At 48.8% G+C, this 26,186-nt stretch overlaps 1 protein-coding gene across 2 annotated transcripts in view; it reads right to left on the reverse strand.

Annotated features, from left to right (window-relative positions):
• LOC144121913 (unconventional myosin-XVIIIa-like) overlaps positions 1-26,186 on the reverse strand; it is a 260,448-nt gene that overhangs the window by 107,075 nt on the left and 127,187 nt on the right. For both annotated transcript variants that reach the window (XM_077655352.1, XM_077655351.1), the window contains exons 17-20: positions 24,831-25,003; positions 24,187-24,315; positions 23,902-24,045; positions 3,951-4,040 (exon numbers count right to left, since the gene is read on the reverse strand). In XM_077655352.1, coding sequence (XP_077511478.1) covers positions 3,951-4,040; positions 23,902-24,045; positions 24,187-24,315; positions 24,831-25,003 — 536 coding nt within the window. The remainder of the gene's footprint in view (positions 1-3,950; positions 4,041-23,901; positions 24,046-24,186; positions 24,316-24,830; positions 25,004-26,186) is intronic.

Here is a 26,186-nt window from a genome sequence, read left to right on the forward strand (position 1 = left end):
GCGTTCAAAAACTTGTTGCATATCGAAAGCAGGTGAAATTCACATAAACCGCTTGAATCCAGTAGCTAAAAGTTTCTTTAGATAACACGATTATCTGCACAAGAAATAGTCCTTTCCAGTACAAAAACTTGCGGAGATCTTCTGAAAGGGCGCCAGCATGCCGCGGTAGCGATCATTCTCAGCCACCGCGCACTGACTCGGAGATTCCTCCTCCGCCAACACACCGTTGTCGAATGTTTGGCTTCGCGCCGAGCGGATATACTGGGAACACATTGAGAGGCGGAGAACGGGCGCTACAAAACGCAGACGCATTGGACAGGGGCTCTCCGTGTTGCTAAGCGAGACGGCACTTTTTCACTTGCGCAGAGAGAACCGGCGATCGCTGTGAAGGGCGGCGCTCCGGCCGTCAACTGCGAAATAATCGCGCTGCACAACGGTGCGTCGGAAGGATGGAATTCATTTAACACTGGGAGTCCGGCGTTGCTTGAAGAATTAATTACCTCGCAGCAGTGATCACACAGCATTTACGGCATGCTGAATGAAGGCGGACAGAGGCAGCTGATGAGTGCACGTCAGGAGGGAGCCGGCCAACTACATTATGATCGGCAGTGAATGCATGCGAGTAAGTAATGAAGAATGAAGCAGCGATAAGAGTGCGCGTAAGATCCAGAGGCATTCCTCCAAGTAGCCATACTGATCACACTTCGCCCACTGACTGACGGTCAACGCTCGCGCGCCATTCTCAGCAGCGAGTTGTGCCAGACAGGTGTGCGCGCGCACGCGGGCTCCACTACAAGGGACAGGCTTTGTGCCGGCTCCCAGAGCGACCGCCGCCGACGGCCGGAGAGCGCCCCGACGGGGCGAGAAAAGGGGCGGACTCGGGAACGCAGCGGAACGAGGCACAAAGGACGCCGCCGCGGTGGAGAGGAAGAGAGCCCGCGACGGCGCGGGAACAAAAAAAAAAAAAAAGAAAAATGAGTCGTGCGACGACTAGGCGTGCATGGGTCTGCGTCTCCTGCTCCTCCGACGGTAGGAGCAAGGATTATCACGGGTCGCTCGAACGACAGCCGGGGCTCGCCGCCCTATACACACCCGTACAGAGGAGCGCAAAAACACTTGCGCTTTCCGTTCCAAGAAAGGGGCAGGTGCGGAATTAAGGCATCGCAGAGCCGAGGGAACTCGGCACGGATCCCTGGACGAAGGGTAAATCACCGCTAAGAACAAAGGAGGCACAGCGACACGCTGTTGAGACTGCCGACGGCAGCGCCTACCCATGCTCTTGAGGGAGAGGGTGGGAACCCATTTGCGAGCACGACAAACGCTACCCTGTTTTCGGCACCCGCCCTAGCCGCATGAGAGCGCAAACAATCGCCGACTCAGGCGGAGCAGGTGAACGCGGCCGGTTCACCGCGTGAATGATGGCGGCGCCGTTTCCGTCGCCGACGCGGCTCGTGCTGAAGACGGGAAATGAGGATACATATCTCGATTATCGCGCACATCTCACGGCTGCACGGCGCTCAAAGGGAGCCTATAAGGCCGAACTTGCGTAAATATTCATTTGGTCGTCTGCGATTGGCCGTTGCTACCGATGACATAAGCCGTGACAGCAGACGTCACGCTGGCCGTGACAGAAACTCGCCCATGATACCGCTTTACTGGCATAACGCGTCCCGTGTCGGTGTCGGATTGGCCAACCAATGAGGAACGAAGCCCGACGACATGTTCGACATGCCTCCGTATAAGAAACTAATGGGTGGTGCTACCATTTGTAACTAACAGCAGCGCCGCAACCAGACTGGCCGTGTCTTTGATTGGTCGTTTGCTTCCCCATATCCTGTTCCCTTCGTCAAGATTGACGTCACAACCAAACAAAATTAATCGCTAACAAATGCAGCCTCCAAAAGTCACTGGCATGCAAAAACCAGCCGAACAAACATTTTTGACAATGTGTTTTCGAACATTACAATCATCAGTTTTCCAGTGTATTGTAAGTACTAGTATATTGGTATTGTAGTTGGTTGAAGTGGTGTTGTTCCCCATTCCAGCAAATTTCCTGATACAGTATGAAAGATAAAACTATTACATCACTCACCTCAGTGCTGAAGCACATCAATCCGGTCCCTAGTTTCGATGAGTCAACAACAAGAAAGGGTTTTCGCTTCAAGGTGCAAACGTTCCAACTTGTAGCGGAATTATTCAGACATGAATCCAGCAGGCTTCTGATTTTCCTTGACCCTTTGGTGAACCATTCACAGGAATTCGCCATTTTCTTCCTTGATTGCAAACTACAGTTTTGCTGCTGTTACCTCTGTGCAAAAAATGTAAAGAAACCTCCATGCCTGCACATCATGCCCAGTATGTCTATGAAAACCATATTATGCAGCACAAATCTCTTCAAACCATCAGTGGCATGGTCTGACAAACACAGTCCATCAACAATGAGCCTTCTTTCATCCACTTGCAAGAAGCATCAATGGTTTTGCCTTAGAGCATCACTGGCTCTGCCTTCAGTAGTATCTCAAGTGGTCCTGTTGAAAGCAGTTTCCTGGTAGCAGGTAATAGCAGCATTCTTGGACATCAGAGGTGCTCAGGGTTCCTTACATTCCCAGTGTCTAGCCCTTGCACAGGATTTTCAGTTGAAATCTTCTTTTCGGACCAGAAGCAGGACTTGGTCCAAACTTTTCCAACTCATTCCACACACCGGCACAAGCTGAAACTCGCGGCGCTGTTAGCTAGACCAGAAGCAGCGAAAACAGCAGGCGCACGTAGAAAAGTGGCACCTTGCCATTTGGATGACACTCTTTGTGCACCTTGGTCAGCAATATGTGCAAGGCAATAAGAAACAGCCGGCAGCTCTCCGAGGGCAGTCACAGTGAAAACCCAACACAGCACTAAGCTTGAAGTGGTGCTGTTTTCAGAACAACAGTAGCACAGAAACCTGCACCATTCTCCTTAGAAGGAAAACTGGCCACGAAGGCAATAAGATGAATTTCAAAATTTCAAAATGTCCAAGTGTCGTCATTCTCTGGCTTTAGTAAAGGCACAGCACTGTGCACCAGCCAAGTTATAACAGCAGCTACCGGCATTAAAATTTGGCCTGCTGTTCTTCTGAAAGAGAAAGCAGCAGGTTACTGTGCCTCACTTCGCAAAATCTGCACTACTACATTAAGACATAATTTCTAAGAAAATTGGAATGCAAGATAATGATACCCACAAACCTAGTCACCTCTCACTGCGGTATCACTAACAGTGGGATAACATGTAGGTATAAGATTTACTTTTTTTTTGTACCGAGCCTCAGTAACTTTTGCGGATGTCAAACAGGAAAATATTTTCAGAAAGTTTCTACACAGCAGCACAAAGCTGAATGAAAATGCATGCAAATAACTCAATAAAAACAGAAAACTTAAACTTATCCACCTCTCGGTGCAGCTCAGTTTCGTTCACAACAAGCATGGTTTACATATATTGCAGAGGCCCTTCTTAGTACGAATTCCAGCCAGAAAAAAAAATAAAAAAAATCCACCAATACAGCTGAATTAAAAGCGAACGAGGGCGGAAGTACGGGCGAGTTGGTTGTTCGAGGTAACGTGGTAACAGCACGGAAACTACATCACGAAAGGGAGAACAGGACACATGTGCTGTGTCCTGTTCTCCCTTTTGTGATGTCGTTTTCGCGCTGTGACCCCGTTACCTTGAAATAAAAGGTGCCCCTAAAGGTGCTAATTACAATACGCCTTATATCCGAGGTAGTAAGAAAGAATTGTGTTCAGCTGTTGCTTGACGACTTTTCCTACTGACCCCCAACTGTCCCAAGCTCCTAACTTCGCACGCTGGCCGGCTTCTCCGCGTGGTCAAGTGACGTGCGACAAAGCCCGCCGCCCACAGGCGGCGAATGCGTATCTGGGCGCAGAAAAAAGAAAAAGAAAAAGTGTGCCGGACTCCCTCACCTTGACTTCGAGCATGTCGTGGCTCTGCTTGAGCTCTGTGCGTTCCTTCTCCAGCTTCTCCACCTTGGCCTTGAGCTGCTCCACTTCATCCTGCAAAGGGGGAAGAAAGCGGAACACACACACCAGTCACATGACTGGCCTCTGCTTTGTTTCTCCGGGATGCCTCGCCACGCAGGCCGCACTTCCGACAGTCAGCAGGTCGCCCAGGTACGGCCTACAAGCAACGCTACACGAAACAACGTGCACGCAGTTGCTATAGTCGGCACACAGCGGTATTATATTACACCAGAACTAGAGCACAAACGACAAAGACACTCACAGGATCGGTGACAGAAAAGCGCGGCCTGTCATGCCGATGTTGCCCGTGTATTGCGTGCTGCTTTCAAAGTGATGATCTTGAAACGCTTCAGTTGCAATGGAAACAAGTTGGCTCACGCTAATGCAGAATAAAAAGCGCCCGCCTCCAAAGGCAAAAACAAAAACAAAAAAAAAACCCCCAGTGTTTCTTTATCATCGGAAGCAGACACGGATGTTCGCATGGGGGGGGGGGGGGGGGGGGGGGGGGGGGGGGGCAAGAAGGGACGGCTGAACCCCGCTGGAAATTTGAACAATATTTTTTTTCGCTCGAGCTAAAAAGCTGATTAGCATACTCAGGTTCCTCATATCCATAGAAGCGCCTTTCGGGTTTGCGAGCAAACTTTGCACTCTGCACACTATGACATAGTCTTGCTAGTGATGGCACGGTAGTGAAAGAATGACAGGCTGAAGATAGCGAACAATTCTGAGGTTTTCTTGAGGTTTTGTATCTTGAACTTAGATATCTATGCAGTATTATCGCGAGAACTTCTGCTTTCTCATAAATTGCCGGCTACATTTAGGAAAAAGTCTAGATCGCCACACTTAGTAAGAAAACTGTGACACCTTCCCGTGGAGTCACATTTGCTTGTATACACTCTTGCCGAAATGACGAAATTTCGACCACCCCGCCACCCAAACCAAGCTTATATAAATCCGCCCCTCAAAAAGCTTGTGCGCTTGTAGTGCACTGAAAGTCGAGACCAGTAGTGTCATTATGCGATGCATTTCAACGAATTAAGATAGGGCCACATAATTATTTTGGTCCCAGATAAATGTAACTGCAACTAAGTATTGTGTATGGCTACCTATCAAGATAGGATAGTCAAATAAGCTTTTTTATCAATGAAAGAGTGTAATTCGCAGGAGTCTATGCTTTGCTTCATTTTCTGGCTATGAAAACGATTGTCAAGCGCTTCGGACGAATTTATACAGTGTAAACACCTAGAGAGCAACACTGCCATGAAAATGGCTGCAGTGCGTCTTCAGTATGATTTTCCGGAGAAAAGGGAAGCAGGCAACGTTTTTTCTCTTAATAAAATGTGTTCGAGAAAAACACCGAAAATGGAGGCCTGCGCGCTTTTTCCGTACTGTAATGAAAACAGGTATAAAGGAACGCCGCAGCTTGGACTTGGAGAGAACGAGTAAAAGTATATGAAACGGCAAAAGAGGGGAAATGACAGCCATAAAACATAGCCGGCACTCTTCGAGAACGGGCGCTGGCAAACACCAGGACCTCTTAATGACCAGTGAGTCGCGAGTCAGCGACGTCACAGGGAGCCGAGGAGACCGATAACGAGCAGATCCTGCTTTCGAAGCGGCCGCCACACTACAGCCTCAAACTCAGCGCCCGGCCAATAACACAATGCAAAGTAAGACCAAATACACGGTGCAGTATGTTTGTATACTGTGACCAAATACAAGATCCCTCTTTTCTGAAAAGGCATCCGAGCCCTCTCCTGTCGGGAGCCTTCTCTCTCCCCCCTCCCCCCTACTCCTCCGCACATCGCCGCCGTCATCCTCGCATTGAGTGCTACTCCGACGTGCCTCCTCATTTGAACCGTGAGTGATGGCTGAGTCAATGGCGAAAACGTAGGGGAAAGCGCCGCACGCCAGAGGCAGCGGTGCGCTCAGCCTAAAGGGTAGAAGCACTCCCGCTTCCACGCTTTGGGTCACACCTGCGAAGTGCCGCGCCCGAGCGTGCGTCGTTCCGCCGTTTTCAAACGACGCAATAGTTAGCTCTGCGAAGGGCGACCTGTTGCAGACATAAAGTGGCACCGGCGAGCATGTGTGTCAAGCCGTCTTGAGATGCGTGTCTGTTTCTTTGATCTCTAGAGAGAGAGCGACACGGAGGCAGACAGTGCACAGGGCATCTTGTTTTCGCCTTCGTAGCTCGCCGGCCACCGAACCGGCAACCATTGTGAATGTGCATTTGGCTGAGTGCCCCTCCGGCCTGAGAGGCCTCGCCACAGCGGCGGCAGCGGGTAAATGATTCCGACCATCTTCCCACAAGAGCAGCCGACACGGCCACGTGTTTCCCAGCACGTGCATCTTTGTACAATGAAAAACCCTTTGGCTGGATCCTTGGCAGGCTTGTCTCCGGCAGAGTGGCGCCGCTCTATCTTCTGCGGGGTAGGCGTCATACACTAATAAATATGATTGTAGCCCAAACAAGCATTGGCCTTACAAATACATTAAGAACATTGAATTAATGTTCAACTAAACAAAAAGTAATATTGCTATAATATTTTGGTGCTACCTAGAAAATTCACAAATGGTCATCAACAAAATCAGGGCACGAGAAAAATGATAGGAGAAAACTTGGAAAGGAAGGACACACACATTCCAAGCTAGATGAGGGAATTGCTAACGCGCACTAAAAAATCATAAACTACTGCCCGCCACATCATTGCACCATGTCCACTGATATTGATCCGATGTAGGACCAAAACATTATAACAATGTTACTTTTTTTGCTTTAGTCGAGAGGTAATTGTAAGTTCTTGATGTACTTTTTATAATGTTTTTGCAATGTTATATATTTAACGTTTTTACAGCAATATAAAAATCAATAAAAATAAATGCAACATTCTCAAAAATGTTAAAGCAACCTCCGACGAGCATGCGGGTCCACCAGTTGTGACGGTACACAAGTTGAGAGTTTTCAAAGACGAACTACGGGGGCGGCACATGAGCGCCACATACAGCACAGCATGCAAATGATACATTCGCCTCCGTACAGGTGTCAAGACTATACACCAAATACGAACGGGTGGCTGGTGAGTAATAGTGACGAATGGGTAATAAAGAAAGCTTCCTAACAAAATCTTGGAGCTGTGCACAGAATGTATGGCAGGCACATTATAAGAGATTTAGTTGCAACGTACAGCTGGTCGATTATAATTACTGTAGGAACAGTGATAAAAGGTCTGAGACAAACATATTGCACTTTTGCTTATATTTATGATTCCAACATTGTAACAAAGGTTACAAGACTATATTAAAACAATGTTCATTTCGAACATTAAACTAATGTTTTGGAACAACATAACATGGTATGGTAATTTTTAACAATATATTAACATTAAAAAGTTACCATATCAAAATAAAGTTTACTTTCAATGTTGAACTAATGCTTTCTTTATAACAATGTTATTTAATAATGTTCAACGTTATATTAACATTAAAAAGTCACCATATCAAAATAAAGTTTACTTTCAATGTTTAACTAATGGTTTCTTTATAACACATAATGTTATTTCATAATGTTCAACATTAATGTGGCATTTAACGTTACTGCCATTATTCTAAAGTTCGGTGTGACCCGCGACCCATTCACCTCGTATGAACGCTATTGTAATCTAGCGCCCTTTACATGGCATCCTTTCCGTGCGTATATGTTTGTTTCTGTGAGTGCGTCCTTTACATTTTGCGACCGGAGCCTCGGCGCAGTGGTTCAACGGGTAGTGCTCTCGACTGCTGAGCCCAAGTACGCGGGTTCGTTCAGCGGGTAGTGCTTTCGACTGCTGAGCCCGAGTACGCGGGTTCGATTCCGGCCAATGCGGCCGTGTTTTGATGGAGGCGAAATGCAGAAGGCGCCCATGTACTGCGCGATGTCAGTACACGGTAAAGAGACTCAGGTGGTCGACATTATCCGGAGCTCTCTACTACTGCGTCCCTCATAGCCTGAGTCGTTTTAAGACTCCAAACCCCATAAAAACACACAGAACAAATTTTACGACTGGAGTGGCGGGTGTCCCTTCCCCTCGGAAGTCGCGCGGCGTTCCTTTCACCGCTGCCTTTCACCGCAAAATGCGCACTCGGGGACATTGCGGCAATTAAGCCCTTACTCATGTGCGCGCCTTTGTGTTTGTGATTCGGTGTTTTTAAGTGGCTGGTTGTCAACGGTGCTCAGAACAACCAAGACAGCGGACAAGAGAGCGAGGAGCGGCGAGCAGTGTGTGCGGCTGCTCGACTGTATGGATGCGCGAGCAAGATCGAGCGAGGTGTATGAAGCTGCGAGCGTGCATTTATCCTGTAAATAAGTTTTTGTTGTATATATAGCCATTTTTTGTTTTTCAACGTACGCATTCAACTGTTTTTTCAATCAATGTGTATATATTTTCTAACACTATCAACCACGAGGAACTCCATAGCCAGCTTTGTCTCGCGCAGTCCCGAATGATGGACATCCGACGCATCTTCAAGCGTCAGCGGTTGTCTGACGAAGCGTTGTCCAACTGCGCCCCTGAAGATTCTGGTGTGACATGTGACAATGGTGTAGCATGTGACCAGAGTGATGCAAGCTTTCATCACCGGACAGTAGCTGATGTCGTCGGCTCCATGGAAGGGACACCACCAATTGTGAGCTCCAGTGACACAGCAGGCCAAGATGATTCCCTTTCTCTTTTCTTAGGATTGAAGTCCGGATTTGACCACAGTGATGCAAGCTTTCATCACCGGACAGTAGCCGATGTCGTCGACTCCATGGAAGGAACTCCACCAACAGCGAGCTCCAGTCACGCAGTAGGCCGAGACGATTCCCTGTCACCCTGCTTGGGATTAAAGTCCGGAGACAACGGCAAGAAAACAACTAACTTGCCTCAAGAATATGGCTTAGGAGAGTTTCTAGGCAAAGCTAAACTCACTGGCATCCCAAACTTTTTGGAGTTGTGTATTCTTACTAAGCCATGGTCGCCAAATGTTACATACGACTTTGTGTGTGTGTGTGAAAAACTTTATTTCAGGGAGGAAGCTTGAGGTAGCCGGAGCAACCTCTCGCAATCTCTAGGTGGGCTCCTCATTACAGGAGCCCATTGGCGACCGCCGCGACTCGGGCTCGGTGGACCAGGGCCTTCTGGCTTGCTAGGTCTGAGCAGCCGAGCAGGGCTGCCTCCCAGTCCTCCCGGGTGGGGTTGGGTTTGGGGGCGAGGTTCGGGGTTGACTGGCATGCCCACACCATGTGAAAGATGTCCGAAGACTTCTCCGCACAGTGTGGGCATTCTCCTGTACAGGCAGGATCAAAGTGTTTTAAAACTGCCGGGCACAGCAGCGTTTTGGTGTAAAGGCGGAGGAGTGTGCGTTCCTCCACCTTTGTGAGGCCCTTACAAGGCTTGTGATAAATTGCATGGCCGAATTGGAATAATTCAGTAATTTCTCGAAAAGTGAGGGCCGGATTGGGTTCGGGATCCGTATCCAAAGGGTCTGAAGGCGTTGCCCGGAGAGTGAGCACGCGGGCGGCGGTGTCTGCCGTTCCATTGCCTTCGAGGCACATATGAGCTGGAGCCCATACAATCATTCGAGACGCAGGGGCCCCGAGGTAGTTACTGTTTTGAAGGATGCGATGCGCAAAGAGAGGAATGTACCCCTGCTTAATATTTCTGCAGGCCCCTCTCGAGTCGGTGACGATCACTCGCGACTCCTGGTCTGCGGTGGCTAACGCGATGGCAACTTCTTCCGCATGTGTTATGTCTTGAGCTCGGAACGTTAGGCCATTCACCACGATTTTTTGGTGGACGACTGCGGCCGTGTACCACGCCCCATGGTGAGGGCCTGAGGCGTCCACGTAGAAGATGCCATGTTTGTTCCCACAGTGACGGGCCAGTGCCTCCGCCCGTGCAAGGCGCCTGCCACTGTGGTCGTCACGTGTCATGTTGGCCGGAAGAGGGCGTACGTGCAGGGCATATCTCCAGATTTCAGGAATGCGTACGCGCTCTTCCGTAAGTGTTGGGTGGTGGATGTGTAGTTGGGCTAATAGGCGGCGACCCGACGGCGTTTTTGAAAGCCTTGTGTATTGATTTGTCAAGTGCGCCTCCCGGAGCTCCGCGAATGTGTTAACCATCCCCAGGCCCATGAGACGCTGGTTGGATGTGGTGATCGGGAGATCGAGGGCACGCTTGTACATCTTTCTGAGAATCACTTCGAGGGCATTCTAATCAAACTTGCGCAGGTGGAGGTAAGGAGTCGAGTAGAGGACTCGACTGGTCACGAATGCATGCGCCAGCCGCATAGCGTCTCTGCACCGTAACCCCCCGCGTTTGTTGGAAACCCGGCGGACCATCTGGCCCACCTGGTCCCCCACCTTGCGCAGTTTTGCTAGTGTGGTATCAGCCCGTCGATGTTTGTGGATAAGGAGACCAAGTACTCTAATCTCATCGTGTTCGGGTATCGGGCCGCTGGCCAGAGATAGTTCCATTTTGGTGGCGCATTGAAGCGAAGGGCGAATGTGCACAAATTCGGATTTGGACGGTGAGCACTGAAGGCCGCAGCGTCGGGCGTAAGCGTCCACTATCTCCGCCGCTTGCTGCAGGTTGGCCTCAATGTCTCCAACCGATCCGTGTTTGGCCCAGATGGTTATGTCGTCGGCGTACAGCGCGTGCTGGATGCCTTCGACCTTCGCCAGCTGAGCTGGGAGTTTCATCATGGCCAGATTGAAAAGTAATGGCGAGAGGACCGCACCCTGTGGGGTTCCTCTCGTTCCCAGTTTATATGGGCCGTGTTCTTCGTCTTGTATTCGGATGAAACTTCGTCGATCCGAGAGAAATTGCTTGATGTACTGAAACGTGTTATGTCCACAGTTCGTTTGGGAGAGATGTTGCAGGATGATTTCGTGTGTGACATTGTCGAAAGCCCCCTTCAAGTCAAGGGCGAGTACTGCCTTATCGTTGAAGGGATATTCAACAGGGTTGAGAATTTCTCGGTCGAGCGGACCTCTGCGGGCGGAAACCGAACATGGTGTCTGCGAATGTATGTTCATTTTCCAGAAACCCAGACAGCCTATCCCGCACCATGGTCTCCATCAGCTTTCCCGCGCAAGACGTGAGGGAGATGGGGCGGAGGTTGTCTGTGTTTATGGCTTTGCCGGCTTTCGGAATGAAAGTCACCAGGGCGGTCTTCCATTCAATTGGTAGAGGTGCCTCACCAAGCCAGATCGAGTTGATGAAAGCGAGGAGGGTTTCGTAGGCGGGATCGGGAAGATTAGCAAGCATTTTCACAGTTATCTTGTCCCTGCCCGGTGCCGTTCCTCGTTTCATTTTAGCTAGGGCCGCCTTGAGATCATGCAACTGGAACTTTAAGAAGGGTGTAACATCTGGAAAGAGACCTTTTCGCCAACAATGGCTGGGGGATTACGCCCCTTGGCTTGCGTTCTCAGTGACAGCGAAAGGCGCCCTTTGTCGTTTTTGCCTCACTTTTCCTCCGCGTGTTCACCAGGGTACTGAAGGTAGTTTTATCGTGCGCGCTTTCAGTAACCACAGAAAAATGCACGAGGCGTGCAGGGATCACGTAAAGTCCCAATGGCACCAGGAGGCAATGACGGCTTCACAGAAATTTATGGATGTGATGAAAGGCAAGCAGCTACCCGTTGTACAGCAGCTGAACAGAGCACTGCATGAGCAAGTTGAAAGGAATCGTGAGAAACTATTTCCAATAGTGTGCACCATTGTCTTTTGCACAACGCATGACTTGCCAATTCGCGGCAAGCAGTCCGATAGTGGAGTCTTCAATGATCTCCTTGCCTTTCGGGTAGAAGCTGGAGATGCTCGACTTCAGGAGCACTTCGCTTCTTCTGCTGGCAATGCTAAGTACACTTCTGTCCGCATCCAGAACGAGATCATCACAATCTGTGGCGACATCCTGAGAGAGCAGATAGTTGCCGAAGCTAAGACAGCGTTTGCTTTTTCCGTTCTTGCTGATGAAACTGCAGATATTTCAAGGAAAGAGCAGATGTCTATGGGCGTTCGCTTTATTGACAAGGCGGGAGCTGAAGTGTGCGATCGAGAGCAGTTTTTGGGATTTGTAGAGCTGGAGCAATTAAACTCCGCTTGCATTGCTGCTGCAATCTTTAAGCTATTGACGAATGCCGGGCTGATTCTTTCGAACCTCGTCGGACCGGGGTACAATGGATACTCTACAATAGCTGCAAAAGAAGCTGAGGTGAACAAAATAATACAGAAACCGTTCCCAAAGCCACTATTTTTCCACTGCGCAAGTCACAAACAATCTCGTCATCAACGATTTGAACGACGTCTCTGAAATTCGAAACACAATTGGGATAATCAATCAAACCATAAACTTCTTCCACGAGAGTGTGCTCCGGAGAACATTGGTGTCCAACATTCCAATGTTGTGTGAGACAAGATGGTCCGCAAAATACAAGTCTATTAGGATCTTCTCTCAGCATTTCGCGGCCATAGTCGAAGCACTCGAGGCGCTCGCGTCAACGGATTCATGCTCGACGCTGCAACTAGACAACGAGCTCACATCCTCTACAGCACAACAAGCTCATCTTTCGTCTGCTTGCACATTGTAGCGAAGTACAGTGCTCGGCTCGAACCAGTTACGAACGTTCTGCAAGGTGTGTTGATGGACTTCCATTCTGTGCATGACCACATCACTGACATGCAACGTATTTTTCGTGGCCACCGGAAAAACGCTGTGGAGGGGTTCTCTGACATCATGAATGCAGCAAGGGAGGCAGCCAATCACTTAAATGTGGTGATATCTGTACCAAGACGAGTCTCTCGTCAGGCCCACCTTGACAACTACGGGATTCAGTCACCGGAGGAATACTACCATGTGGTAATATATGTGCCGTATTTAACTCTCTCACTGCTTCTTTAGCTGGCCGCTTTTCTGAAAGCAATGCGAGGAGCTTCAAAATTCTCCAGCTGCATCCATCAAAAATGAAGCACTTGAGCCATGTTGAGTTCGCTGCCCTCGTCAAAGGACTCCAATGCTTTTACGGCATCGACAGCTTCAAGGAAGAGGCCATCCCTTGGCACGAGATGTGGTGCAACAAAACTGGAGACACATCAGAAGTAACTTACTGCGAGATTCTAGATTAGGCCAACACATTCTTCCCCGGTGTTGCAAAAGCCATTGAGGTGGCTCCGGCTTCGCCAGTTACTACCTGTACGGTCGAACGCTCCTCCAGTACAATCAGGAGAGTGAAAACGTGCCTACGCTCAACGATGACAAACGACAGGCTGGACGGCCTTTGTATGATAAGTGTGCACTGAGAGCATGTAATGAAGCACAAAAATGACTTTATCACCCGTGTCATCATGCAATTCGCCCAGAAAAATCGCGAGGCATCTGCAGTTGCTGTTCCGAAGAAGACTGACTGAGTGACTGTAGTTGCGTGTTTGTGAACATATTGTGCTGTGTGCTGGTCATCAATTCGGGTGAGTCAAAAACCCGCATGCAGCAAGACTGAGCACTCTTCTCCACGAAGTGATAGTATATTTTTGCATTTTTTACAATAGTGCCTTTTTGCTGCGAACATACCGGTGCTCCCCACCTTGCAAAAAATTCTGTGGACTCCCTTGGAAGCAGATAATCAACAATGATATATAACCATTCAGCCATTTAGTATAGCGTGCGCAGACAAACTAAAAATAGCGTGATGCGCAGTGCGCATGCGCTAAATGCTGATGGAGACCGAGCTTTCGCATATTAGGTTAGTGTCCAGGTCGCCCGCTTCACAGCGAAATCGTCGTTGTTACTGTGTTTTTTAGCGTGCTCATGCCTGTAAATGGCGTGTGGGGCTTTCACTTTGCCTCATCTCACCAACAGCACAAAGAATTGGTTTTTCACTTGTTCAGCGGATGCGTCGTCCCTAAGCATAACTCAATACTGAATTTACTACGCTCACACGTGCCAAACCGTTTTCAGCTAATTTTTTCTACAGAGAATCATGTAGCTATACGCATTCGTTTTGAAATATGTACCTCTTGCATGAGTTCTTTTTGCATTATACAAATTGCTGTTGTATTGGTTCTGCGGCTTTGTATGTGCTGTGGTCTGCTTGAAAAGCGGTTCTCTGGCCCCTCATAACGCTTTAGCTTATTGCCAGGGAAGCTGTGGAAGTAAAATGAGTGGGAGATGGAGGTAACAGATGTGAAATTAAAATGTTATCTGATTTTCATTTGATATACAGGAGGAAGAGAACTTTAACGAAACAGGAGAGGTCTGCCTGGTTGTCGAAGATGGCGGGTACGCGATTCCTCCGTTATAGTTGTTACTTCGTGTCACAGCCGTAGGCGACAGTGGCCGTGCCTGCCTTCCTGCCACTGCGCAGACAGAGGATGGCATAGCCGCCTCACATCTGCGCTGAGGAGCCTTCAACACGCGCACTGAACGCCTCTAAGGTCCCTGAAGTCAGCCTTACCAGCGCGTGCACACTTTTTTACGCGGCCCCTAAAGAACAAGTCTTGCGGAAGTATTGTCGCCAAGCACAGGGAAAGCACATCCAGAGCATTCAGTCCCGTTCCCTCGGCGCTGAGGCCGACGCGGTCGTGGCCACGACTGCCCGTTTTCATTTGCTTCCCCGCATCACGCATGGGCACTCTGGCCATACCACTTCTCCGCATTACAGTAATGTCTAGCGGTAGAGAACGAGTAAGTCGTACCACAGGCTTATCGTAATTTGATTAAACATCAAGACTTGGTAAGGGCTGCCTCAACTGCTTCGAAGGCAAACGACCTCGGCTTCGTTCCTTTTTTTTCAATGGGAAAATTTGGTCCATGGCTCATGGGGGCTTAACGTCCAAAGCGACTCAGGCTATGGGGGACGCCGTAGTAAAGGTCTCTGGAAATAAAGACCACCCGGGGTTCTTCACCGTGGAATGACATTTTAATGGGAAAGTATCAGAAGGCTCATCGGCACGAAAACCTGGGGCCGTCCAAAAAGTGACGGCGTTAAAAAACTTGCGATTGTTCGAAACGGTGTCAAGCCATTAAGGGCGGGAAAATACAAAATGTTAACCAGTAATAGTCAGTACTGGTAGTTACAACTGCGCCAACTACAAAGGAATAGAATGATTTGGAAAAGAACAGCGGGCAGCGAGGAGGCTGGAAAGAGAGAGAACTCTGTCCAGGTACCTGCCGCCGCGGTGGCTCAGTGGTTAAGGCGCTCGTCTACAAAGCCGGAGAACCCGGGTTCGAACCCAACCGCCGCGGCCGCGTTGCCATGGATGTCAGTGCACGATAAAGATCCTCAGGTGGTCGAAATTATTCCAGAGACCTCCACTACGGCAACTCTTTCTTCCTTTTTTCTTTGACTCCCTCCTTTATCCCTCCCCTTACGGTGCCGTTCAGGTGTCCACCGAGATATTTGAGACAGTTACAGAGTCATTTCCTTGAAAACCCAATTTTAAATTTTCAATTTTTTTCCGTCTAGGTGCACAGGGCCCTGCCCGCAGTGCTGTGAGAGATTGAGCCGCCTGCTCGAATTTCGCAGAAGACTGGCGTTAAAAGTTCTTGCGTCTGTGCTGACAAATCAAAATGACCAGGAAACGCTCCATGCAGGCCGCACTTGGGGTGCGAAATAGCTTTCCACGTTGCGTGTGGTGCTCGCCAGAGCGATTTGCATGCGATAATTTCAGTTTGCCGCATCGAATCGGCATGGACGTGTTTAGCACCATTACAATCGTTCGTACTAAACACAAAGTGACCAGTGAGGTTCAGTCGGGGTCTGTCATATCCCTTTGTCGAAAACTTTTACTTGGTAAAAACGAGATGTAAGATACATGGTCTTCTATGGAAGTTTACACAAGAAATTGCCATTCTTGCGATATAAACCGATTAGTAATAATTAGCTTTGGCTGTAGTACATCACATTTTCACCCCTCAGAGAGGGCCCCAGATTTTGCGGTTACGAAGCGCTGGCGAGGAGAAGGTGGCATCACAATGCTTGCCCCAGCAGAAGTCCTTTCAACAGCTACTGTAAAATAGTGCACGCTGTCTTGTGGTGGCATATCATGTGGCTTCCTGCAGTGAACTCGTACGACTTAAGATATCGGGCTTTCACATGGCACCGCGTAACAGCCCTCTCTGAGAATAAGTTAAAAGAAGCACACAAATAAAATTGCGGGGCCACTTAATTATCATTATGCAATGACAATGCATTAGCATCAGGTCTTCTTGCTTTGAAGGACTAAGGCTGCTGGCTAAGAGCATTAATCAGCGTAAGATTGTGATTGTGATTTTTTATTGGTTTTCTTTCCAATACAATTAAAAAAGCGAAGGGAAAGCTAAAGGCTATAGGCCTGACGAGGCTCTCCCTCCGCATGCAGTTTCGACAGCATTACAAAAAACACATTTGTTGTTCCACTTTACACATTGGCATTGACATTGGCATCGCACTCCACCTTCCAAGATCGCCACTCGCCGGGTTGTCGCCGCGGCAACCACCCTCAGGTTGCGCATTCCTCCACCTGCATCAAAACCTTCTCAGTAGCCATCCTCCATGAGTTCTTCCCATGGAAGATGGCAGCCACCTTACTGTCTCACCCCTACACAGTGGAGAGGGAGCAAGCTTTCCCTCTCTCTACTTTGTGACCTGCCAACAATAGCACACGGCAGCTTGCATGTGGTGTACACAAAACTACACAACGCCAGACGTCGCTTTGTCTTCACGAAGGATATTTAATGTTCACGCATTAAAAAGTGAGAGGAGGAAATTCTTTGCAGGCTTAAAGCCAACCGAACGTAAATGGAGCCAAATGTTAAGTAAAGAAACATCGGCAGAAAAAGAACTTAGAAAAAAGGAAGTAATCAAAGCTGAAAAACTGCGCGCCCGCAGGTGATGCTGCGAAACATGCCGCGAACCAGTTCAGCGCAAGCAGCCGGCAAGGCACGCGCCCCGCTACCACTCTGTACTTCGCGAAATTTCGTCTCAGGCGAGTAGCACGCGTGGGGCGAGGAGTCATTTTGCAGGCCAGCGACGACCAGGCAGACAGACAGAGAAGGCATGGAGCAAAGGGTGGGCGCCTCTTAATTCCCATCCCCACTAATCAATTCCTCGGCATCATCTGAGCCGCGGCAGATGCTGTCGCATTAAGAACGTGATTGTGCATTCAAAGCTTGCGCGCTTCTATTGCTGCCACGCTGCATTCATGTGATTCAGGCACCAGCGCAAACGAGCTCCACTCCCAGTTTCAATGACTGGATAGATGGGAACAACATGGTAGAGGCATCATCAGACTCATGGAGGAGGATGAGGAGCAAGGGATGGCGGCCACCAATGATGTTGGCTATGCTGGACATACAGTGAAGCCTCGTTATAACGAACAGTTAAAAAATCGGAAAATAGTTCGCTGTATCCATAATTCGTAATATAAAATTTCATTAAAAAATACATGCAAGAGCAGCAAAATTCAATCAGAGAAGGCGCAGCAACTCGGAGGGTGCATACTTGGGTCACGTCCATTTATTTACACGCAAAGAACTGCGTTATCGCGACCTGCTTTTTTGTGTTGATCGTGTTCCATATCACGCCCTGTTCCACAGTTTGCAAACACTCAACAAGGGCAAACCCACTGCCCTCAATAGCACTGCAGTGGCGGCGCAGTAAATCCAATGCAGCAAGCGCTTCCTGTAAAGTCGGAATGTTCTCATCGTCTGCAGGGTCAGCCTGAGCTTCGTCTGCGGGATGTTCAGAGACTTCAGCAGCGATTTTGGCGTCTGTCAGTACAGCCATGGTCGCTGCGATGTCATCGCCACCTAAGAAGTCTTCTACAGTCATTGTTGTGGGCATGTCACCAACAAAACGTGAAAAATCGTTCCAGGCCTCATCAAGCTCGCGGAGCTCTGCTTCGTCGGGATCGTCACCACCGTCACTTGATGCATGGGCCTCTGCTGGAACGAAACCTGCCTGCCGAAAGCAGTTGGTAATCGTTTCGCCTTTCACACTGTCCCATGCCACTTTAAGCATCTGGATTGCTCCCAGCAGGTCGATCTTCAAGTCCTGCTTCATACGAAGCTTCACGAGAAGAGTGTCAATCACTCTCCTCTTGTAAACTGCATTGAAGGCCGTGATGACGCCCTGATCTAAAGGCTGCAGCTTGGCTGTAGAGTTAGGCGGAAGAAAGCGAACTTCAATGTTATTGAGTGCGACATCTGTGTTGTGCGCGGTACAGTTATCAACGAGGACGCACACTTTGCGACCCTCGCGCACAAGCTCACAGTCCCAAGAATGCAGCTACGTCGCGAAAAGTTCACGCGTCATCCAACATTTCTTGTTGGAAGCATACTCTACGGAGAGTATGCGGCACCCTTTCATACATCTCAGGGTTTTAAACCTCCCGATGATGAAGTGTTGCAGTTTCACATTGCCTTCCATGTTGGCGGCAAGCAAAACAGTGGTCCGGGCCTTTCCTTGCTTCCTGCCATGGCACGGCTCTCCACGTGCGTCAAGGGTATGCCTGGGTAGCATCTGCCAAAATAGGCCTGTCTAGTCTGCATTAAAGATGTCCTTGAGCTGATATTTTGCAAGGATTTGCAGCCACTCCTCTTCCAACCACTTTCTGATGCTCTCGCAGTTAGCCGTCTCACTTTCGCCAGAGATCGTTTTGCCCATGACGAACATAGCGTGCCTTAAACCTTTGCAGCCATACAGAGGTGGCGACAAAGTTTTCGGCACCGAGGATACAGGCAAATTCTTTCGGCTTTTGTTGAAGCATCGGTTCCGACAATGGTATGTTCTGAGCTCTGACATCCAAAAACCATTTGTAGAGCACCTTCTCCACGTCACTGAACCCAGGGGGCCGGAGACGCAGTGCACTTGTCCGCGTGGTCTCTTGTGCTTGTGCCTTGATGACAGTTTTGTTCTTCAGAATGGTACTCAAAGTGCTCCTTGGGATGCCAAATAAGTCCGCAAGAACGCACTTCTTTTCGCCGTTCTCTGCACCTTGAATTATCTCAAGCTTGGTCTTTAAAGTCAGTGCCGCTCTTTTTTTCACGTTCACCGCCATCACAGCACTATGCACACCTGCGCACCACACTCGACACGACCACCGCAGAGCCTCCACAGAACGCTACGACGGCCACGTCGCTGCTGAAGAGGCGCTGTCAGCGGTTGTGAGATACGGACGATGTCTTTGGCTGTCAACTCTTGATGCCGACGTGGCATCTGTGGCGCTGTCAGCGTCTGCGAGGCAGTCCTGAACGTTTGCTGCGTCGCGCAACACGCTTGTAGTGCAACGAAACCTGCCGCCTGCTATTAAAGTGAGGTAGGGCTTGGTGTCGCTAAGTTCGTTATATCCGTTTTATGCCGAACCGCGTTCGCTATAGGAAGTTAAAAATACATGTGTTTGAAAAAAATCTTAACTGTAGCAGGGTCTTTACTATATCAGTTGTTAGCAATGGCATGGCTCTGAGGATGCTCTCCGGCAATTAATTGGCTACTTATTAAACACAGTGCTGGTTTCTAAAATAAATACAGCAACCTTCCATTCTGCTCTTATTGCCCCTTTATGTGTTAATTATACATTTTCAGTTATCACATTTATATTAACACGTCTTCCATTTTGTTTACGTCTTATGAAAGTACTGCATTTGCACAAAAACAGTGGGGCTAGAAATATAACGAGAGTTTGATTTCATGTGAAACCAAATTTTTGCATGAACATGGCGTCATTTTTCGCAGCCTTAGAGTCATTTAAGACGCAATAGATAAGAAACGCGCGCGACACAGTCGAGGCAGTCGCGGCGGTACCGCTCACGCAGTGTCGCTGGGCCTCCGATTCTTTCCGCCACCTCCCTGTGCTTCGCGCTGCCGTGCTGTGGATATTCGCTCTTTTCTTCCCGTCCTTACCCTTCACTGCACTCCTACTGTCTTTCCTCTCTCAGCGACCCACGCCGCTTTCTTTCTGCGTTCATAGCCAGCTTTACTTTTTTTTTTCCGTGCGCACCGCACGCTTCGGTTCACGGCCCCAAAAACTTCCAAAAGTTGGCTTCTCAGAATTTCCGAGCTTGGTCGTGAAGCCATCTAAAAGAGCACCGTTTTATCATCTTTGCTATCCATTTGCCTCCGAATGCTGGCCTCACGCGTTCCGCGTTGTCATCATTCCGAGCCGAAGTACGTCTACACGGCCAGGCGATCTTAACTATAGCCGTTTCTTCGAAAAATATCTTTACTATAACCGAAAAAAAAGTACAGTCGCCCTTGGAAGGCGATACGGGATTGCAGTATCACTTTATTATATCCGAGTTTTCACTATATCCGAGTTTATTATAGCGGGGTTCTACCATAATTAAATTCCTGGTTTGCGTATTAGCGCTTGTAATGAAAAAAATAGTGATGGCCGAATATTCTATATTCCGAATAGTTTGTGAGCCGTACTATTTGCTCCTCTGCTCAATACGCACAGCACTTTTACTGTTACAGTAGCCGACGGGTAATTCGGACTCCAATAATTCGGACCTGTAGGATATCTTGGACCTCGATGAGGCACCGTGAGTCACCCCATATCAAAATCTGCCATTTTATCAGCTTTTCGCCGGCGTGAAAAGAGCCATCTTGGATTGAGGTGGATTTACTCTGCAGTTGGGTTGACTTGACATACTTTTGGTACCTCATTTTTACCAGTAGAGGTCCCTGCGATCTTTGAGACTTCGAGGTGGCAATGGGATTGTCATCGCTATCAACTTGCTTTTGTCACCAATGATGTCGTGGACAGTTATCGCTTGTCTCATACGTTGAAAATTGAAAATTGGTTGTTGGGGAAAGGAAATTGCGCAGTATCTGTCTCACATCTGGGCGGACACCTGAACCACACATTAAGAGAAAGGATAAAGGAGGGACTGAGAGAAGAAAAGAATGAAGGAGTGCTGTAGTGGAGGGCTGCGGAATAATTTTGATCCCACATTACACGGGCGCCTTTGCGTTTCGCCTTTATCGAAACGCGGCCGCAGCAATCGGGTTCGAACCTGGGTACTCCGAATCAGAACCCAAGCGACGTAACCACTGAGCCACCACGGCTGGTCTCATACGTTCGCCATTGCCATTTCGTCACTTGGGTTAATCCGACCGTGCCGACCGAGTGGCGCTCAGTCTTCACGAAGTTAAATCCGTTCGCCGTTTTGTGATTGCATCTGGCGGTTCCACCGCTTTGAACGAAAAGTTCCTTGTCTTTGCGTGTGTTTGACAAGCGGTGTGGTGCACACTCCGGTTGTGGACAACATGGTGCTGCCGGGTCCATCAAAGAAGTGTGGGAAGTGTTCAACTAAAAACGCCGTGACCTTGCTGTCTAGCGTGTACAGATAAAGTGCAACTTTGGCGCAAATACAGGCGCAAATCGCCGTCAGCAAGAAAAAAAAATCAGTGACATTTTTCAGCCGATTTAATCTCAATAAAGTGATTTTTTTGTACTGCACAAATTTTTCGGACTGTTCAATTATTCGGACCATTTTTTGGGTCCCTTCGAGTCCGAAAAATCGGTCGGCGACTGTAGATGTGTTCAAACCTCCTCAACGTTTAGAAAGTACAAAATCTCCGGTTCATCCAGCCAGTGGCCAAACATCACAACATTTCCAAATGACGATATCTGTATCTTGGATTCATGGCTGGTAAAGCATTCTTTCTGTCCAGCAAGGCGGAAATTTGGGCGAGTTGGTAAGTGTTCATTTTCGCTCACAGCGCAACACGAACGGGACACAAGACGAAGGACTAGCACAAACAGCGCCTGTTTGTGCTAGTCCTTCGTCTTGTGTCCGGTTCGTGCTGGGCTGCGCCTGTTTGTGCTAGTCCTTCGTCTTGTGTCCCGTTCGTGTTGCGCTGTGAGCGAAAATGAATTCTTTCTGTCCAAGTTTTCCTTTCGCACTTTACTAGCCATGAATCTGAACCAACTTGCCAAACTTTCTGCTCTTTTCTGTATATTGGAGTTATCACAACAGTGAACATGCTGTTTTCTCATAGAAATGACACCCATGGCGCGGTAAAAGCAGCCGCGCAGTAATGTTGGGCCTTGTATAAAACCAATGCACCGATGCCATCGAGAGCCGCCACACCATGGCCGCGGAAAATGAAGTTCAGCACCACGTGACTGTAGCATGTTACGATTTGGTTCATGACTGGCTGTGAACGCATCAGCAATGAATGTGAACAGGTGCCAGCAATCCTCTCGTTTTCTATCACTACGATGAAATGTGACGCGCATGCAAGCAAGCAGGGCTTGCGGAGGATAGTGGAACAGATAAATCTGCAGCTCGCATGCACTGCTGCAGTTGCTTAATGCAACAGCGTTAGAGTTGTCCTCATACCAGAACCCCACTGATGCTCAATGTCACGAAATGCGCCGACTGGTCAAGATAGGTCATGTGACTTTATATGAAGTCATCAAAACCTGCCCACCATGGCAAGTGACAAATAAATTACTGATTGGTAGACACAGGTCGTGTGACCTTGTGATGATTGACGGTATAAGACTTGTCAGTTCAGTGCTCCTCAGTCTTCCTATTAACTTGAAATATTTACTGGTGCATGTGATTTAAATTTTGTTAGTCAAACTTTCTGATCATGTTTAATTTTGGCAAGCTTTCCTAAATCCAATGATTCTTTGGAAACAGCGTCATGGTTTGCTAGTCATCATTTCTTCCTCTTATTTTCACAGCTGACTGCAAGCACTGAGTGAAAGCCTGCCAAAGACTGAAGCAGCAAGACACCAGCACTGCACAGTGAAAACAGTCAAAAAGTTACTTTGGCTTGTGTGCTTACCACCCTCACACCACCACTCATAGGCTTGCAACACATGGTGCACCTAGGAAAGGAAGTGCTGCAGGATTTTCTGGATGACTGAAGTCTGCTGATCTAGTCGGTGCTAACTGAATGCCTCCAATGCAGCTAATGTCATAAACATAGAGCAAAGATTTTTCACAAGATAGCGCTAGTGTCCTGTGAAAAGGCGCGTTTTTCCGTACTAGTGAATAAGTTCGGAGCCATGTCGGTGCACTATTTAATGTCCTCTGAACATCAATTTTCAGCCTGGGCATCTGGCAAGGATCCAGAAGATAAAGCAGATAATCACAGGACATCCTGAACAAGCTGGAAGCGTGTCCCGAGCATGTGACAGGATATCCTTTGCTCATCTCTGTGGATCTCTCCAGGACATTCTGTGGATGTCCATCCAGCAACAAAACTTGTGTCCCAAGGATGTCCACAAGACATCATATGGACATCATCATGGACGTCATCTAGATATCTGATCTTCAGGTCAATGTCATGAGGACGTCCAAAAGGCGATCACATGGTTGTCTGGGGAGCATAGAAAACTGCACCAAAGTGGCAAGAGAAAATAACAGGAAAGATAAAACACCAGCAATGTGCCAATCAGCATCTGAAACGGCGCTAAACTGGTTGCATTGGCTGGCTGATGCTGGCTGGTTGAGCCACCATCGCTGAGGGCTGGCAAGAAGCTCAGGACAATGAAACTGAAACTATGCAGTTGGGCTGTTCTCGGAGACGGGGGTTTTTCATCACGCCTGCCATCACGCACATGTTGAAGGTGCACGAGAGACTGCACAACTTCGAACTCATGTTTTCAGTACGGTTATTTCGACGACCTCTTACCACACCAGTCGTACATGGATGCAGCCTCCCTTTGGGAGTCCATTCGAATTAACTGGTGTGAGACCCGTAGCATCCCAGTTGGCGAGTGTCTGACACCATAGACTTACACGGGTATTAGCTGGGAGCAAGGCAGCAGTTCGAATTATCTGGATGTCCGAATTAATGGGGGTCGAATTAATGAACTTTTACTCTAGATTTCTTGACATCCGAGGTATGGAGCATCCGCGCACAGGGTGAGAGACTCACTCGGCTGAGGCGCAGCTCCTGCTCCGTCCTTTGAACATTGAGCACGGGTGCAATCTTGACAAACAGGCGCCACCAGGGCCAGTCACGGATCTCCAGGAACTTGCGTACATTCCGCTGGATGCAGCAGATGGCCAATTCTTGCACCTTGTAAAGAGAGGCAGGTGGGAGACAGCGGTGGAGGTTTCAGTCACAAGCAGCAACTAAGGATATGCCTGTGTCAATTCCCAGCAGTACAGCAGATGCAGTTCAAGGTGAACACTACTCTCAGTGGAAATGGACAGGTACCTTGCGGCGCTGGAAGTGTTTGCGGGCCAGGTACCCCCGGAGGTGCGCCTGCAGGTGTATGAGGCCTTCGGCCAGCTTTTCCTCCCGCTGAGACTCGAGCAGGGAGATGGTGCCCGCCCGCAGGAAGATCTGAGACACAGAAACAACACTTCTCAGCACATCGCTTGACACGAAAACTAGTATGTGATGCAACCCCAGTGGCGTCTAATCCTGACACGACTCCTTGACACAGCGCCATTCCTCCCAGATACCAACCTCTAAAAAAGTTGTCGGGAGTAATGCAACAAAGCAGACACATCCTATGAGCCACCTGCCCCAGTTATACTAACCGCACCAGCTGATCCCAACATTCCAAGTCCACCACAGCTGCTACCCTTGTTTGTTTTTTTTTGTTCCAAAAGCGAGTCTGTTCTTCCATGCACTATGGAAGCTAGTGCTGAGGTTGATGCACTTCGGGAATCGCACTATCCAGCCTCAAATGCTGACAAGGCCTTTCCGTAGCTTTTGCAATGACTTGGTAGAACAGAAGTGCATAAAAGAAATCTGAAACTTGACAAACAGACAGCCTACCCAGACATGCGCCTCCAACCTAAACTTCTCTTACTCAAGATAAGCAAGATCCGTTGGCAGACCATGGCACACACCTGGCTCAGCCCCAGCCTGTAGCTGCTGGGCTCCAAGTCCAGCTGCCGAAGCAGTGCCTCTGTGGCAGCCCGCTCATCGCTGGACTCCTCCCCATTGACGACGCGAGAATCTGGAGATGCCAGGAGCCCGTAACGCCTCCGGAACTCCAAGTACAACAGGTTCTCTGGGAAGCCTGGCGACAAGGAATTGTCATTTACCATGAGACCCACCACGAAAGTCAATTAGTTGTTTGCTAGCAGTGCAAGCCAGTAAGGAAGATGGTCTGAAAGGGCCCACACCTTGTTCTACGCCAGCAATGGTTTACTTATTGCAGTAAAAGCTCGTTAGTTCAAACTTCATGGGAGCGGGAAAAAAGTTCGAATTATCCGATGTTCGAACTATCGAATGGCCTCGAAAAAACTGGCAAGAACCATTCGCATTACGGTATATGTACCGTATTTACTCGCGTAACGAACCCACTCGCATAATGAACCTACCCACCCCCGATTTTTGCCTAAGAATTAAAAAAAAAAGCATCAGTTGTTCACGGTTTCACACCATCACGGTCCACAACGCATTTCTTGGCAGTGCGCCAAGATGCTGCACAGCGATAAATCACGTTGTGTTTACCTTTCGATGTTAGCTCTAGCAAGGGGCAGAAGCAAACTTTGCAGAGTGCCAGCGCTTGTCCGGTTGTGCAAGCCTCGTTTTCAGTATGTTAGCCTTAAGGGCAACCCACATGGAGCGAACTTGTGCTACAGATTTTGAGCGGCGCAGCGGAACGCCGACGCACCGCCGCCGTGCAGCACCACAAGCGGCGGAAAACGGGCGGCTGCCGCCAGACCGCTGCTGCCAGGATTTAGAAACAGCGTGATTCCATATGCTTAGTAAAATGCTGAAAAGAACAGCTGTGCATTTACAATTAAGCTATTATTTATTCAATGACGACAAAGAGGACGAATTATTCTTTGTGACCCCTTTCTGAGCCAAGATAGTTAACCTGTTTGAACCTCCCGCACTTCCTGATGTCAACGACACGTAGTGGCTAAGCCTAGCAACTTTGAAAATCCAGAAGCATTCTGAAAATCTCACACGTTTCATCGCTAAAATTTTGCGCTGCGGCCATCTTCAGACAAAGCGAAAGCTTCGTGCGACTTTTGTTTGCCGTGAACATGAAGCACAGTGTAGCGGCAACGAAGAATTCGTGGTGAAGCGAGAGGCCGCTTCGGCAGGCGTGCCCATGTTTTAGACGCGGGCGGAAGTGAGACGCTGTCGTGCCCTGATTGGTCCGCGCCGATAGCCCACGTTGGCCGCTTCCGGCCAGCGGCTGACTGCCAGGCGATGCTAAATGCCGGCGTCATGATCGCGGCTGACTG

Source organism: Amblyomma americanum, chromosome 2, assembly GCF_052857255.1.
Source record: "Amblyomma americanum isolate KBUSLIRL-KWMA chromosome 2, ASM5285725v1, whole genome shotgun sequence".
Taxonomy (NCBI): Eukaryota; Metazoa; Arthropoda; class Arachnida; order Ixodida; family Ixodidae; genus Amblyomma; species Amblyomma americanum.